The following is an 18,764-nucleotide window of genomic DNA, read 5'->3' on the forward strand; positions in this document are numbered from 1 at the left end:
ACATTATAAATGGGATTATTTAAACACTATTGTGGACTTGCTACTTATTGAGTTCAATGGTCGCTTTAGTGAAACAAATTCTAATTTGCTTGCTTACATGGCTGCTTTCAATCCTAAGAATTCTTTTGGTGACTTTAAATTGGAGAACTTAATGGGATTAGCTAAGCTTTATCCTGATGATTTTAGTTCAGTTCAATTGAAGGACCTTGCTCATGAGCTTCAGATATACATTAACAATGTACAAGCTGATGAAAGATTTTTGAACTTGAACATCATTACTGAACTTGAAAAATTGATGGTGGATACAAAGAAATACCTTGCTTTTCCTTTAGTCTGGCTTTTAAAGCTTGTACTTGTTTTGCATGTTGCCACCGCATCATTTGAGAGACGCTTTTCAGCAATGTCAATTGTGAAGACGATACTATGAAATAGTATTCATAACAAGTTTATGAATGATTGCATCATTTGTTTTGTCGAGGTAGCCTTTCTAGCTACAATCCCAAACAATGTTATTACAGATTGCTTTCAAAATATGGAATATCGTAAATGTAAAATACTTCTATAAGAGATAAGCACCACTCCACCAGTGCAAAGAATATTTTTACATCTACTTAGTACTACTATTAAATATAAATTATCATGACATGTTGCATTTATGTGTTTTCAGGTTATTCCACATTTCACTTTTGATGTTGCCTTTTGAGCTTTTGAATTATAGTTATATGAGTATCTCTACATTGGTTAACTACATATGCATTGCTTAATGACTGGATGTCTGTATTACTACGCGGGTTCATCTAAATCGGTTGGTCTCTTTAACTTTATTGCTTACCGTTATTAATTTTTTTCTTTTCATATGTATTATTAGTTTATTAGAAGTCATAATTGTTGCTGAGAGTCGATGGTGACAACATTAATCTAAAATTCTGAATCCGCCCTGAGGAGGGCAAAGGTGTGGCGGAAAGTCGATTTCAGCCACGCATCGGAAGAGACGGAGGATACGGGAAAATGACAAAATATTAGTAGAAGAATTACCGCTAAGATGACTAGTTTGTTGAGAAGAAAGAAGAAGTCACACATTGATGCTGCACCGTCACCAAATAAACGTGAGCAGGTTAAACGTCTAGCCACGAAACGTACGAAACCCTTTATGGCTTGCAAGCTGCATGCTGTACAGCAAACGCGAGGCATGGCCCGTCGCGCGCCGTGCGTATGCTCGTACGTCGGAATCCTTGTACCCATACAGCTACAGACCTACAGCATGATACGGTCAAAGCATCAAACGCCGGGTCGGGCTCCCTTGACGGGTTCCACAACGTACGTGTAGCCAGCCAGCCGTACAGACGCGGATCCCGGAATCCGTCCATCGCTATCGCTGCCCGTACTACCACTGGAGATATAATAGAAGGTACGCGTGACTTCATCGCTGATGCGTGAAGCCACTGATGCATAATATCTCAACGACTATGTTACCGAGCCGTGCAATTATACGGAGGAACCGCGTCCACCACCACCACCACGCATACGCATGGTCTTCGAACAGCCGGGCCCGATGAATTCCAAGCAAAGCCACCGGTCAGCGCCGCGCCGCGCCGCACGAAAGCTGAGGCGGGTGAACGGGGCTTCATCTGCTGCGGATGGGACGGAACGAGTGGACTGGATGGCCGAACGGCGCGAGCCGCGGACAGCGTGGAACGTTGCGCGCTTTCATGCGTTTTGTCGTCGTCGGACGAGAGGCCCGTGCAAGACGGATGAGAGTGCGGAATAGTGGCCGCCGACCCGGGGCGGACGGGCGCCTCACATCTACCTGCTGGAGCTGATTCTGGGCACAAACTGCGCCAGGCTGCGACGAATTTGTGAAAACATCGAAGTGTTGTGCTTGCTCCTCCGTCTTTTCCACAGCATCGTCGCTGTTCTGTCCAGCAACTGGGGTCGATACCTGGAAGCTGGAACCTCTTGGATAAGTCACTGTTGCTCTTGGGGTGGCTTTCAGAATCTTCTGAAAACTTGGCTGCAAGCCCCAACATGGACAAATAATAAGTTGCCCAGGAACAAGCCTTTTCCTCTCTTACCTCTACCGCTGAGACAAATTAAGATGTACAAATACTATTCAGTGAATTCCGATCTATTCAGTTTTCTTCCATTTCGGAGAAGATGCCTTGTTCGATCTGGTTTGCAGTTAACTACGCACTCCTTTCCTCCACGCTGCAGCTTTACCGAAAAGAAGAGCTTCTGGTCGTTCAAAGCAAAAAGCAAAGGGAAAGAAGAACTTCTCCATTCTCATACGCAGACTGGTACCAAAAGAATGGCAAAAGCAATGGTACAATAGGACAGAGATGTTGCTTGTTAATTGCTCCAAGACTGCCACTGAAAAGGAGTCGTCCGGTCCGGATAAGAAAAGGTGGCGGTCCTTGGTTTGCTTTCAGCAGAATACTCCACATCAGCTTATCCCGTCAAGGGACAACTAACGCTACACTCGAGCAATCATTCACTTGTAAACTAATAAGACCTCACTGCCTCTGATCCGGCCAATATGAAAGATCTCGCCAGGCGACGAAACCAAACTAGTAATATAGTCTGTGTGTTGCCTGACTTTGTTTTGTCAGTAATACGGTCTTTTGGGGCATGGAACGTGATAAGCTGCAGGCCTGCACTACCATAGATTTGTACATGTCGACTGTAGCCATGTCACGTAGTGCCTCATCAATTACCCCAGCGCATCAATCCGGTCACCGAATCGGAATTTGGAAGGAGCTTGCCGATGCTGCTTTTTCGGCAGTGCCAGGCTGGCAGCTAGCCTTGAAAGGTACCGTCAGGCATCAGCATGTCCCGCTCGAATCTCGATGACGGCATGCTTCTTTCCTTTCGAAGGAAACTAGGAATTCGTCAGGCTCAAGCGTCTCAAAAAAAGAAAAGGCTGGTCGGAGAAAACTGAGTGGTGAATCTAGCACTGTTTATCCAGCTGCCATAGGGCATCTTCTTAAATTCTCTCGGTACACTTTTTAAAAGTTTCATTTTTAATTTTCCACACCTTATAATACTCAGAGTTATCTCTTATTTTTTTCTCATTCGAAAACTAACTCTATAAAATTGCTTTCATATCAATTCTATTTTCATTCCATCCACTTCTCTCTTTTATCTATGTATGACATAATAATAAAAACTAACTGTTATTTATAACTATTAAAGCTGCCCCCTCAACGGAGGGCGTAACCCCGAAGCATCAACCACAGCTAGCTAGCTTAAAAAAACCTGCAGCTAGCTACACGGTCGTTCTGATTGCTTTTTTATTTGGAAAATATCAAGTTACCAGTGGGCTCCATTTCCAAATTTTTGGAATGGAAATTACAAAAATATTATACATTTTCAAAAAATTGCAAAATAATATATGTCAGCACATCAATTGTCAATAGGTCACCTGTACTATTGATTTGGCGACAGGTGGCTTAACGGTCATTGATTTGCTAACATGTACTACTTTCGAATTTTTAAAAAATAAATAATATTTTTGTAATTTTTATTAAATTAATATTACTTTTTAGAAAGCTCTATTTTTTTATGGTGACCTCGTCTTTTTTAGAATCTCTCACCGGCGTCACGAATTCCCTTCAGACTAGACATGTGTATCCCAGGAACAACAATTTCTACGGCTTCCAATCATTTGAACCCAATATTATGCAACATATACACACGGCTGACACGTTACAAAACTGGCTGTTGGTTTCTCACCGCACCAATCTCAAAGTGGGCATCTCGGCGCATCGACGTCTCAACGCATCTCAGGAACCCCTCCAAGCCCTCCGCCGCCGACCCGCCGCGCGGCTCCAACGCGGCCGCCATCGCGCGCGCGATCGCCCCCGCCTTCCCCCTCATCTCCTCGCCCTTCGCCGTCCCCCCCCCCCCCATCACCGTCAGCACGGCCTCGGCCACCGTTTCCCTAGCCACCGCCGAGCTCTCCAGGTTCCCGCGCGCCACCTCCACGCAGACGCCCCACTCGGCCACCAGCTTCGCGGTGAAGAACTGCTCGGCCCCCAGCGGCCACCCGATCAGCGGCACGCCGTGGGAGAGGCTCTCGAGGATGGAGTTCCACCCGCAGTGGGTCAGGAACGCGCTGGTGGACGGGTGCGCCAGGATCCGCAACTGCGGCGCCCACCCGCGCACCAGCATCCCCGTCTTGGCCCGAGCCGTCCGCTCCTCGAAGCCGGCCGGGAGCCACTCGGGCTTGAACCGCCCTTCGCGTCGGATCCCAGAGGCGTCCGGACGGCCCAGAGGAAGGGGCGACCGCTAGTCTCCAGCCCCGGCGCCAGCTCCGTCACCTGGTCCGCGCTGATGTTATTCTGCGAGCCGAAGGATATGTAGATGACCGAGTGCGGCGGGTGCGCGTCGATCCACTGGATGATGCCGGTGTCATCCGTCGAGTCCGACGGAGTCGGCTCTGCGACGATTGACCCGATCGGCCATGGCTGGACGCCGAATCTTCTTTTGAGCATGTCAAAGCCAGCGGGTTCAAGTTCCTGGACGGTGTTAACGAGAAGCGCGTCGGTCTTGCGGCAGAAGGAGATCACCCGCCGGAAGAAGGCCGTCCAGGGGTCCGCCCCGGTCGCGGCGAGCATGTACCTCGGGATATGCGTGCGGTGGAGGACGACGTCGGGGAAGTCGGGCAGCGGGAACTCATCGTCCGCCGTGACGGCATGCGGGAGGTGCTCCCACACGGAGCAGAACACGGCGTGGGACGCGCCCCGCGCGCGCGCGACGTCGGCGGTCCAGCCGAAGAAGGCGTCGGCGATGACGCAGACCGGGGACCGGATGCCGGAGAGGAACTCGTCGAACGCGTGGCGGAGCGACTCGGAGGCGTTGAAGATAATGATGAACTGGTGGACGTGGAGGTCGCAGAGGGACTCGGCGCCGGTGAGCAGGCCGTTGTCCGCGGACGAGAAGGGGAGGGCGTGGAGGCGGCTGAGAGGCGAGGCGGGAGGCTGAGGGGGAGGGACGCCAGGGGGCGCGGCGTGGAGACGAGTGTCACACCCGATTTTACATAGGAAAAGTCAAAATATGATGCAAATTATATACATATATATATTAAGATAAATTTTATCATACATGTAGTAATATTATTAATGATGATAATAATATATCATATAAAAATAATTTTATTAAAATAAATATCAGATTTTTAAACAACAGTGGAAGAATTAAAAAAAACTCTAACAAAAACTTTAAGACATGCTATAAGAAATTGACTAGGTGCAACGCAACTTATGACGCTTTGTCTCTATTGTAGTTTTCAGCTTATTTGATCTTTGTGTAATTCTTCAAGTGAGCAATATTTATTATTAGAAATAGAAAATATGAGTATATATCGTACTCAGTAAGTGTGAAAAAAGTATGACATAAGGGCTTAAGGTAAGAAAGTTTTGACTCAAGTTTACTGTATCTATATCACACTAATATATGATTAAAAAAAGGTACATCACCCTATTTACTATGTATGACACTAAGACTTTACAAGAAATAGATCATCATATTCCATCCGATTACCAATATCACCAGATATTTCATATCCAGCTACTAACTCATCGGATCACCACCACCTGACTACCATAATCAATCATCCAAGATCTCCAACTAATCATGAAAAAAATCTAAGGACGCTCTTGACAGTGAGCATGGCTGGTATATCAGTTTTACACTCTGCAGAGGTTGCACACTTTACTCACGAGTCATGATTTTCGTGTTGCTTCACACTTCCGAGGTGTAGAGTCGGGGTCAATACAAGCCCTTTACAAAGCTCCTCCTAGTCTATATTCGCCCACTAAAGTTTCAACGCTAATAGAGATTACATCCACTGCAGAGACCCCCTCTGGTGCCACTCAACAGCCAATTGGTGCACACAAAATAAGAATGATGTCTAATTAACTAGTCAGATCGTACCCATATAAACCTCATGATTGTGTTATTATGCTGGGTTAGATGCTCCACAAACTGGTCCTTAGATTCCAAAGAGGTACTACCACCAACCCACAATGCATACCACGCACCATCATCATATCACCTCCTGCCAAAGAATCCCTATATTCTATGTTGCTAAAAAGATTACCAGACCGGTTCATATTACATAGACCATTAGACATATTAACATTTAAATCACTCAACTTGATAGTACAACTAAGAAATTCTATCCACGATACACAAGTACAGCACAAGCGATAAGGATAATCATAAAAGAATCTAGTAAACCTTAGTCATAGGATTCATATTAACAAGCATGCAATAAAAATAAAAAGACGCATTTTCGTACAATTGGGTTAGTGTGATAATAACTCTTGCCTTCTCTGAAATGCTGCTTAAAGTCAGTGAAGTTATGATCCTGAATATTCTTGAACGGCTCCAGAACATAATCGTCTATACACGGAGAGAACAACACACTAAGAACAAGCATAAAATAAAGCTAACACAACCAACAAACACTAAAGCTAGCTAGGTTACGATTTTAGAATGATTTAGGCATAAGAATCGTCCAAATCGAAGCTATGATATGAAAGATACGCTAAATAATTTTTTAAACAGCTAAAAACGATAAAAAATATTTTTCTAGAATTAATTTTTAAAAGGCCTAAAACATTTATTTAAAAATTTTCATAATTATTTTTCATCAGAAAACTAAATAATGTTTTTAAGAATTTATTTACATTTTTCTAGAATTAAAAATAATTTTATAAGCAACAAAACATATTAAAAGTATTTATTTTCCTAAAGAAAATAGATAAAACATTATTAGAATTATTCTAGATTTTTAAACTATTTTCCAAAATAAAAATGTTTATTCTAACATTAAAACTATTTTAGAATTAAAACAAAATTTAAAACCTATTACAAACATTTATTTAAATCATACAGTTTCTAGAATTTTTCTATTAAAAGAAAACCTATTTTTGGAATATTCTATTTTGATGAATTATTTTCTAAAGGAAACCCTATTTACTGCACAACGATGACGTCATCGCTGACCGGGATGCTCGCGGCAAGAAAATGCTGACTGGACCGCCACATCGCACAAAATGATGACGTGACGCTTGCTTGGCGCTGACATGGGCTACATAATCTGTCTGGGATTATGAGCCTACATTGCGGTTTCTTATTGGTTCGCAGAGGGGTATCTTGGCACTAATCAACGCCGCACATATAAGATCGGGTTGTTGAGGGAGGGCTCACTGGGCTCCGGCGGATCGAGGCGGCGGCGTGGCTGGCGTGCAGTGGCGTAGAAGCTGGAGATGAGCGGTATGACGCCACGGTGGCCGAGGAGCTCTAACGAGCGGCAGAGAGCTTTTCTGAGGGATATGGATTCCATTTGGGGCACATGTGGGCGGCAGGGCGGCTTGCAGAGGCGTGGCGACAACATCGACGGCGAGAGGTCAGCGAAGGAAAGGTTTCGACGATGGGGAAATGGAGCTGGGGGTCAGGGAAGCCTCGTAGCGCGCCCGCGGTGTTGTAGATGCCGACGGTAAGGCTGGAGCGAAGTCGAGGGTGATGGGCAATGACAGGACGCTTGACTGCCGGAGAGGATGAAGATGACGGCGACAACGAAGCTTCAACTTGGAGGGATGGCGAGACGGGATGTGGAACAGAAGGGTGGGCTCGGACACTGCTTAAATAGAAGGGAGAGGAGGTGGCGACGTGGATATTGTGCGGTGGTGGTTGCAGGCGATGGGGATGACAGACGGGGATCGTGGAGGTGGTGGCGTGGAGAGAAGTTGTCACAACGAGCATGACTGTAAGGCCCGAGAGGAGCGTGCGGAGGAGATTGGCTAGGTGGAGGAAGGCGGGGACATGACCACGTGCGAGGGGAAGGGGTAGAGGACGATGTGCGGTCTCTCCCCTGCTTCCGCCGTCATGGTGATGGCAGGTTGGGTGGGTGGAGACGTGGAGCACGCTCAAATGCGGAGGCAGGCGAGTGATGCAGCAGCTGTTTCTGTCACTGTGAGTCAGACGATGGCTGATGCTGATGCGCTGGTTAGTTGGAGAGGCGCCGTCCATTGGCGCGCAGGACCGGCTCGTTTCCCTACTTCTCTGTGCCCACTAGCACTCCAGCAGCAACGAAAAGGAGCTTCATGCTCTACTGGTCGTCAAGCTCAACAGAATGCCTCGTAGAGGCTCGTTCGTCACAGTTGAAGATGGCATAGATCCATCCATGTCTGCATATGCATTGTCCTGTGACTAAACGGCAAGCAACTTGTGAATTTGTGACTCTTGTTATGGGCGCTGATAACACCGGACAATACTGTTACAATACATCTAACATTGCAAATAAAACATGCGAAGGATGCAGAAACTAGGAATTTTTTTAATAATATTTTTTACAGAATTTTAAAAAATATTGCACAAATTCAAAAAATTACAAAAGTAACCCACTGTCACGAGATGGTTTAGCGAAATCTAATTTTTCGCACAATAAACTAGCGAAAATATGATTTTCGCTATTTCAATGCACAAAAACTAGATTTTTCGCTCATTGAAATATAGAAAATATTTTTGCGAGATTGTACTGCAAAAATGGGTCATATAAACAGTACCCACTAGGAATATAATTTTCTACTTTTTCTTTCTCCATTTGGATAGTGAGGTTGCTGTACTCTAAAATTCAAAAAAAAATCTATATGTCCTATAATTCATGATGAATACATTTTAAAAGGATTAACCGCAATACCCCGTGCAGTTTTCAAAATAAAAAACTTCAAAGATGGCTACCTTTAGAACTTCTAGCAATATTAGGGTCTCAAAGAAATTCCTAAAAATCTGAAGAAAAAAAATCACTAATATTCCTCTCATATGGCGTAATAATTTCTTAAATTATTTCTAACCCTAATTTGCTTGGTAAAAAAGTGAGTTCCTTTGCAATGCTCTATTTATATGTGTATTTATCATTTCATGTGATATTATCTTTTTAATTCAATTTGAATTCAAACATGCATAAATTCATCCAAACTCTTATGAAATACATATAAATATGAATATAGACAATTTGGGGGTGTGATATCAAATAAAAAAATAAAATGTCGATAATCGGAGAAGTACCTACACAAAATTACATCGAATGAAAATATCGGCAATCGGACATCCTTTCTCAATTAAGCAGCAATGCCATCATCATCGCATTATCACGTAGCATTATCACATGGCAAATGATAAAATACTCCAAGAGTTAGTGATGCCAAATTAGTCCGCACAGTATTAAGCAGCAATCTAATCACTCTTCTCTCGAGGCATCTAGAAAGTCACTTGCTACTATATATAGATATAGGCCCATGTATGTATCTATCCTTGGAACACAAGAACCAATCGAGAATGAAGCTTGATCAGGCACAGGTAGCTAGCTACAGCAATTGCCGGGTAGTACAAGACCTTCACGACACCCGTTGTCATGGCTCTTCTCCTCCTGCACCTGCCAATGATGCTCCCCACCATTGCGTCAGCGGCGCGCCTACCAGTCGGAACTATTATCGATCGCCTCCCCTCAGATCCCATAATCATCTATCCCCCGCACCAACAATTGAGAGGGAAGCACCTCCTCCTCTGCCCCAACCCAAGTAGCTGATTTTTTATCTGTTATAGTCAAAGATAAAAAAAAAAGATTGACTTAGGATAAACCTAAATGAACTTATACATGAATCATGTGAAACAAATGATTTCGTCGTAAGCCTGTTCACGAGACCTCCATGCTAATATATAGACATGCTACAGGGAGTTTAAACCGGATACAACTATATCTCTCAATTCTATCTATACAGGAGTTTGTGTTTCATTGGAGATAAGTCGTACTTGGTTAGAGATAAGAAAGCATAATACAAATCAAACTCTTAAACATCCTCCCTCAATCTGGACAGGACAGCGCCATGTTTAGATTGCTCCTTAACCCGTTGAATAGAGGTGTAGGCAGCGACTTCGTAAAAACATTTGCAAGTTGATCACTTGAAGCTATAAACTTGGCCTCCAACTTTTTGTATGTAACCCTTTTCGTTCGATGTAATTTTGTGCAAGTACTTGTTCGATTACCGACATTTCATTTTTTATTTGATGTCACACTCCAAATTGTGCACATTCATATTTATATAAATTCCATAAGAGTTTGGATGAATTTGTACATGTTTAAATTCAAATTGAATTAAAAAATATATCACACAAAATGATAAAAATACATATAAATAGAGCATTGCAAAGAAACTCACTTTTTCACCAAATAACCTAGGGTTGAAAATAATTTTAAAAATTATTATACGAAAAATATTAGTGAATTTTCTAACATTGAGAATTTCTTTGAGCCTTAAAAATATCTAGAAGCTCTAAAAGTAGTTTTTTTTTTGGAGTTTTTTTATTTTGAAAACTGCATGGGGTATTGAGATGAATCCTTTTAAAATGGATTCTTCATGAATTATAAGACCTATAGAAAAAAAATTGTGAATTTTAAAGTATAGTAACCGTCCTGTCCAAATAGACAATGAGGGAAGAAAAAAAAAATGAAATCCTAACTAGTACCATTCATCCTATGGTTGTGCCAAAACACTATTTTTGCACCACGGTACCATAAAAATATTTTATATATTTTAATGAGCAAAAAATCTAGTTTCACGTATTGAAATAACAAAAATCATATTTAACTAGTTCATTGTGCAAAAACTAGATTTCGCTAAACTATCTCACATCAGTGGGTTATTTTTATAATTTTTCGAATTTGTGCAATTTTTTTGAAATTTCCGTACAAAAAGATAATATTAAAAAATTCGCAGAAACTAGCTGAAACACCAGAGACCTAGTGCGATTAGTCGATGAGTGTTTCAGAATTGAACAATGAACATCTCCAGGGTAAGATGAAAAATGTAAAACTCAGAAACAGGCTGAAGTAAAGAGGCAGCTACTGCACCAGGAAGAGCTCTGGTTCAAATGCTCTCTGTTACTCTGAAGGTACTACCTTTGCAACAGAAACCAACATACAAGATGACACTGTATGAACTGTAATTTTATCTCACTAGAAAAATACTGACATAAAAGAATGAATGCAGATTGCTAAAATCCTACTATCAGTAAAAAGGAGAAAAGGGTATCGCCTTGACTAATTGAACACGTATAAATACATCATGAGTTATCCTTCTTCGAAGAATGATCAGAAGCAGGTGAGGATGCAGAACTCACCCTTGCCCTATCTTTAGACTCGCTTAGCATAACTACAACATGCCGCATCGCTGGTCTCTCGGATGGAGACAAACTAGTACATAGCAAGGCGATTTTCATAACCTCGATCATGTGATCGACAACGCTCTGATCTTGTAAATCCAAATTTTTATCAAGGATCCCAGGACCCAAAGAATTGTCCCTGATGTAATTCTTTACCCACGTTACCAGATCACCTCCCAATTCTAATGGTTGCACAGGCGCACGCCCAGTTAGCAGCTCCAACAGCACGACGCCATAGCTATATATGTCACATTTTTCAGTAACCTTCATGGTGTATGCATATTCTGATCAAAAGAGAAGAACTTGGTTAGTACTTCATACTAAACATCTGCAAGTAGTTACTTGCACAAAATGAAAAGGATTTAACCAGTATATGGATGCTTGGCACAAGGGTGAAACAGCAAGTAGAAACGAATAGCACTCAGCTAACAATTCAGGATCTTGAGATAACATTGAAAATCACCAAAACATGGAAACCCTTCTGCACAAGCACACGCACTAAGATTTGAGGAAGCATTGCCTAGTCTATAACATATATTATCCCTCCAAGATTTGGAGCGCTCTCACTTGTTTGGACACGGTATCTACTGTAGCAGTGGACCCTACATATGTATAGATATACAGATACAGATACGTATACATACACGTATATGTACATGTATACGTATATGTATGTACGTATATATGTGTATACATATACATATATTTACACATATAATATAATTTTATTTTCGGAAAATTCCAAAAAAATATCAACAGGAATATTAGTTATATTAATAAATTGACTGAAATAATCTAAAATACAAAGAAAAATATATAAAACTCAAAAAATATGAAACAAAATTTGTTAGTTTCGTATTACTGTTGTCTACATGTTAAAATTATGTGTATACATGAAAGTACTACTGTTTTCCCTATAATTAAGTGAATGTGTTAAATATTGATAAATTCATAAGTAAATATTGAGATATTTTCTTTTGTCATGTTCTGTGAAAAAAAAGGGCGCAGCGTAAGCGCGCCAATCCGCCTAGTTGATTTTATAATTATAAATCTAAATGACAGCATAAGCTCACAAGATTCTTCATCAACCATTTTGGTGGTAAAATCAACATAATAAGATTTGTTAAGTAACTCCCAGTTAATAACCACTCCAACAAACCAAATTCTAGCATACATTTTGAACGTTGGTCCTGAGTAAACTATATATATGGATACACCACATCTAGTAGCCTTAAGTTTGACTGGCAACAGCTTCGAGTAAAGTAGATAAAAGAGATAAAGCAGCAGTAGTCATGGAACAGTAGTTCATAGAACCCGATGTCATTTAAACCTGAGACTTACCAGGGGCTATATAGCCATAAGAACCTGCAATTGCAGACATTGACTTTGAGTATGGCATGTCGATCACCTTTGCCAACCCAAAGTCACCAACATGAGCTTCAAAGTTCTCATCAAGTAATATGTTATTGGATTTGATATCACGGTGGATGATGCGAGGTTTGCAATCGTGATGCAAGTATGAGAGACCTTCAGCAGCCCCAAGTGCTATCATGAAGCGTATCTCCCAATCAAGTGAAGAAGATGATTGCCCATGAAGTAGCTCACCAAGACTGCCTCTTGACATATACTCGTACAGTAGAAGGTTGGAACCCTGGTGATAGATGAAACCATACAGCTTCACAATATTGCGGTGTCTTATCTTTCCAAGAGTCAGGATCTCTGCACGAAAACTGTTGTCCGTGTTGCTCCCTTCCCTATTAGAAGCAAGCTTCTTTACTGCAATTGTCTGTCCAGGCTTCAGGATGGCTCTGTACACTGTTCCACAAGCACCCCTTCCAATAACACAATTCTCATCAAAATTATTTGTAGCAGAAACCAATTCCTGAAATGTATATGCATCCTTAGCAGAAACATGCATGTTAGACCCAGCTGAAAAAAATTGCTTGTCTTGCAAGGGAGCTACTGTCTCTGGTGGTTTTTGCATATGGTACACAATAATAGCAATAAGAATTAGTGAAATCCCTCCAATAACAGCAGCCACAATTGCAATGATCCTGCCCATAGGGGGACTGACAGAATTGGATGACTGGGAAGTAGAAGATGACTGGGATCCACATTTACCAAGTTGTCCACCACATAGTCCTCTATTTCCAATAAAGGAGGTCAAAGACATATTATCAAAAAGCGGTATTGAGGGGAGAGCACCAGTGAGATCATTGTAGGAAACATTGAGCTCAAGCAAACTGGACAGATTTACAAATGTAGCTGGGATTTCACCTGTCAATTTGTTGTTGTTGAGAAACAAATTTTCCAACAATGCAAGGTTACCAAGCTCTGATGGTATGTTGCCAGAGAGGTTATTATAGCTCAAATTCATGGCAATCTGCAAGCTCGAGAGCAAGCCCAGCTCCTTTGGTATTCCACCGGAGAAATGATTGCCACCAATCTGAAGTGCTGTCAAATGTGAAAGTTTACCAAGAATAGGCGGTATCTGTCCAGATAACCTATTATCAGCAAAGGATAGCAGCTCCAGCTGTGGCAGTCCACCAACTTCTTTTGGTAATGAACCTTCAAAGATATTCTGGCTGAGATCAAGGCGTTGCAGCGTTGTACAATTGAAAATTTCCAATGGTATGTTTCCTCCTAGTCTATTAGATGAGATATTGAAGACAACGAGCTTTGACAAATTACCTATTTCTTGGGGCAACTCTGACGTAAAATAATTATTTGTAAGGTCGAGCCTTTGCAGAGATTTGCAATTGCCTATCTGAGGAGGAATAGGGCCACTAAACTTGTTCCGACCCAGCTCAATTGTTGTCAGATTTACTAGATTGCAGATATCAGTGGGGAAGCTTCCTGTTAGACTGTTGTCACCAAGACGAAGCTGCACCAAGGGTTTACAGTTGGTGATCCCATGTGGAATGTTCCCAGTAAGCATGTTAGACCCCAGATTCAGCAAAATAAGGTTTGACTGCCTGCAGAGATCTTTAGGTATCTGCCCTGTAATATTGTTATTTGAGAAATCCACCACCCAGAGTCGGCTATAGATGCCAAACCTTGGAGGTATGTTGCCTGATAGCATATTGTTGAAGAGTTGCAATTGGATTAGTTTTCTCATGTACTGAAATCCAGCTGGAATTGGGCCAGTGAGTGAATTGATCGAGAGATCAAGTTTACTCAAGTTCCTCAATCCACACAACTCTGTAGGAATAGAGCCTGTAAGCTGGTTCTGGAAGAGGTAGAGTAAATACAAGCCTGGTATGTTGCTTAACTCTTTTGGTATCCCTCCAGTTAAGGAATTCTCTGAAAAGTCAATCTCTTGCGCAAGAGAAAGATTTCCAATTTCAGATGGAATTGTACCATTTAATGAGTTCCTGTAAAGGTATAGCTTCTCAAGATACCTGATGTACCCGATTGTTGCAGGTATAGCACCAACTAGATTATTATCGTAGAGGGCAATTGTCTCGAGATTTGTACAATTTCCAATCTCTGGAGGAATAACACCAGAAAGCTGATTCCCCCATAGGATCAAGTCTGTCATGAAACTCAACTTCCCAATCTCTTTCGGCAAAGGACCTCCTAACTTGTTTTGTGCAAGACCAAACACGGTAATGTTTAGGCATTCACCTATCTCAACTGGAATGTTGCCTGATATAAGATTCTGACCCAACCGAACAGTCCTCAGGTTCTTCAGCTTGCCAATAGAACGAGGTATAGAACCAGAGAGATTATTACTGTACCCTACCAAATCCTCAAGTGACGCCATATTGCCAATCTCATCAGGTATTGGGCCATGGAGCTTGTTATTGCACAGATTAAACGTGACCAGCTTAGCTAGGCTCCCGAGCTCAGGGGGGATTGTACCAATGAAATTGTTGTTGTACAAGTTAAGAACCTCCAGCTTCGAGCAATTCCCAATCTCTGAAGGGATGTTACCATAGAACCCATTGAGGGATAGATCAAGATACGTAAGCTCAGACAAACCGCCAATGCTAGGCGCGACATTGCCCGACAGATTCATGCCTTTGAGGTCGAGAGACACCACCGCTGGGCTGGACGTCGACGAGCAGTTCACGCCCTTCCATGCGCACGGCGATGGAGCCCTCTGGTCCCAGCTATCAAGGTGGTGGAGGGTGTCAATCATCTGGCTCTTAAGCGCCAGGAGAAGCCAGCCTTCATGGTTCACCCCCTGTGAGCCAGCGGCCAGTAGAAAGGCCAGCAGCACGCCGAGCTGCAAAGCCCGGTACTCCATCCTTCCTTGAGAAATCAAGACAAGACCTTGCTATAACCTTCTGGACTCCCACATCTCCGTGACTCGTCAACTCCCTGAACAGGGCGCAAAGAACTGTAAGAACATGGCACAAGATAAATGCTTCCGAATTTTAAAGACCCCAGTGGGCAACAGGCAGAACTATCTGAAAGCAAAGGAAGTAGCTTTGCATTGCCATTTCTCAGACAAACTGACACTGACAAGCAACCAAATCAAGTCAAGACAGAGGAGCCACGCCAAAGAATTAAAAACCGGTAGCAAACTAAGGACTAATCAGCTCCTCAAATCAAGAATCTCACACTGCAGAGAAGCACTCAGACTAGCTAGAATCCGGATTCCCCACCAGAAATGCATCTGACGAACGAAACAGGAGCACTCACCAATCGGCAATCGCAACGCTCCAGGAGAAAAGAGGAAACAGGCAGGGCAGGGAACCAACCAAAAGGAAAACGATGAGGGACCGAGACAAGGAAAAGAAAAACAAAACTCCCCTCAAATCACGGGAACTCCCGGGACCCAGTAGCACACCACCGCGCACCTCCTCGAAGCAGATCTGCGAAAGGCGCGCGAGCTTTTCATTCCCCCGAGCTCGCTCCGCGCAGTGCGAGCACCCGATACTTTAACAGCGCAGAGCACCAGGGGGCAAAGTAATAATGCGGACGCGACCGGACAGGCAGACTCAACTCACCGCGATTTCTACTCTCCCGCCACCTCCTCGCGCCGCCGCTCCCGCCGCAGCCGCCGGGTCGGACCCCCGGGCCCGGACGCATCCACAGGCAGGAGGAATGGGCGAGGACGAAGTGCACAGACGGATGCGCGTGGTCGTGGAGGGGAGCGAAGACGACGAGGAGGAAGGAAGGGAAGGAGGCGGAAGGGGAGGGGATGGAAGAGGAAGAAGAAAAGGAGAAGGATTTCGAAAAGGAATTGGAAGCTGGAAATGGCAGGCAAGCACGCTTTCAAGCTCGTTGCGGAAGAGGCCGTAGCAATCGCGGATTCGCGGGCGGTCTCTCTCCCTCTCTTTCTCTCTCACCTCTTTTGCTTTTCCGGGCCTTTGCTTTTCGTCCTAATCCGCCCGGCCCCACTCGGCACTTTTGAGTTCCATGAGGGTTCAAAAAACCGACCGTTACCGACCTCCGCGGTAAACGAAAAACCGCGATAACCGTGGTTGCCGATCAAAAATTCAAAAAAATTCGGAGAAAATTTATTCGGTAAAATTTGAATTTTTGCGAAAAAATCGTGTTTTTGCCCTCTCGGTAACCGCTCGGTTTTGGTCGGTTACCGAGCGGTTTTGCGTCGGTTACCGAGCGATTTTCTCGCATTTTTGATTTTATCGGTTACCGAGCGGTTTGGATCGATAACCGTTCGGTTTTCTCGATTTATCGAGCGGTTTTATCGAATTTCAGCGCAGTTCAACAAAAAACCTAAAAAAGGGCTCAATCTTGTAAAATCAATAACTAATTCATCTGAGCTTCAAATCAAGTGAAACAAATTTTGTTGGCTTCCTTGTAACATGATCTACATGATAAAAATATTTATACTCATAAAAAAGTTCAAAATTTTCTGTGAGAAATTTTATTTGTTAAACCAAGTTAAATGCATAGTTTACTCTTTGCTAATCCAAAAATCATGAAACTAATTTTGTTAGTCTTATTACATGATCTTATATCTTTTAAAAATACATGAACTCATGAATTAGTTATTGTAACATGCATGATTGTGTAAATGTGTTGTGACTAGATTAATTCATAACTGACCCATCACACCTCAAAAATTAGTGAAACCACTTTCATTAGCTTATTTATACTATTATTTACATAGAAAAAATAATAGTAGACATAAAAAAGTTAATTATAATATTGTTTATTAACATATTCACTTTATGCTTCCATGCCCTTCAACTTCCCTCCTCTCTCTACACAGCTCCACTCTCTTTGTGGTCTTTATTTTCTCTCGTTTTTTCTGTACTTAATAGTCTCTGGTTGCGTTCGGATTTTAGCGGGGCAAGTTGGCAGGCAGCAGCACAGTGGTTCGCTGCACTGACGGGGATGAAGGTTCCGGATTCGTTTGAACGTGAGTTCTCCAGTCCCCATCCGATCGATTTGGATGGGCGTTCCGCTGGATGATTGCGAACTGCTAGCAGTGGGCGGCAGCAGTACAACGTGACTGACTGACTGCCTGCCCGGGTTCCCGCCTCGAGAAAGGGGAGGCGCCGGGGAACGGAACGCGTGGCGGCCGGCGGGTTTCGATGGCTTCAGAATTTGACTGTATCGTATACCGAACCGATGGAAACGAGCTGAAACCAATCTCGGCTCAGATTGGTGACTGAGCTAAAATATTTGCTTAGCTCGGATTTATTGATGGCTCGGTTTGGCTAATGAGCTAAGTTTGCTTCACATAGAGGCTGTGTGTTTGCGTGCTCTGGGCTGGACAGCCTGTCGCATTCTCCATAGCTTTCTACATATCAGTTAAATGGACATGAACACGTCTGGCACCATGCTGATGGTCACAATGTGAGCATGAACCATCTTCCTAGGGTTCTTGGCAGCGGAGGACGAGCCCACCTCGTGGCACCTCGCAAGTGCGACCGCCAGGACCATGTTGTCTGGGAGGATACCTTCCGCGAGCATGTCCCTAAACACGGTGAGCGCCTGAGCCGCCTGCCTGGACGTCTTATGCGTCACGCCATGGCCGTGCACGCGACAAGGCTCGCGTCAGGCATTTCGTCGAACAGGTCCCGTGAGTGCCATAGGCGACCAAGTGTGGCGTACACGAAGAGCAGCGCCGTGGGAGGTGGGTGCCTGTGTGGAGGAGGCTCGCCTTGAAGAGGAAGCGATGGATCGCCGAGGCCATTAGGTGGGCCCCGCCCACCGCTGGCGAGAGCGACTTGATGAGATGGAGTGCGGTGGAGGAGAGTGTGAGCAGGTGCATGGGTGATGTCGACGGCTGTAGTGATGCTCTCTCTCAGAAGAGGAACTCTTCAAATCAAACGACAGAATCAATTCAGGATTCCTCTTACATAGGCTTACAGCTGGCCCATCTATGATCTAGGTTGTCTGCGTGTCTACGTGCTCTTGGTTGGGTCGGCTATCGAGCCGCTCACGAGCCAGCTCGAGCGCGTCTGGTTTGGCCACCGAGCTAGGAAGGTATCGAATTTGCTACTTTGGGGATGTCCATGGAAAGTTTATCGAATATGCTCTTTTAAGCTAGTCGTGTGATGGATTTTTTAGGGTCGCGGACAAGGGAAGCCATATGCATATTTGGAGGTGGC

The 18,764-nt window shown here is 43.6% G+C and overlaps 1 protein-coding gene across 1 annotated transcript; it reads right to left on the bottom strand.

Annotated features, from left to right (window-relative positions):
- Positions 1-3,588: 3,588 nt before the first annotated feature.
- Positions 3,589-16,586, bottom strand: LOC133889530 (probable leucine-rich repeat receptor-like protein kinase At5g63930). The gene is given in 5 exon segments (XM_062330018.1): positions 3,589-4,229; positions 4,232-5,036; positions 11,134-11,510; positions 12,568-15,552; positions 16,185-16,586. Coding segments are annotated over 4 exon segments (4,620 nt in total). The 5' UTR covers positions 15,479-15,552; positions 16,185-16,586; the 3' UTR covers positions 3,589-3,702.
- Between the last annotated feature and the right edge of the window lie 2,178 nt (positions 16,587-18,764).

The sequence above is a fragment of the Phragmites australis genome, chromosome 13 (genome assembly GCF_958298935.1).
Source record: "Phragmites australis chromosome 13, lpPhrAust1.1, whole genome shotgun sequence".
Classification (NCBI taxonomy): domain Eukaryota; kingdom Viridiplantae; phylum Streptophyta; class Magnoliopsida; order Poales; family Poaceae; genus Phragmites; species Phragmites australis.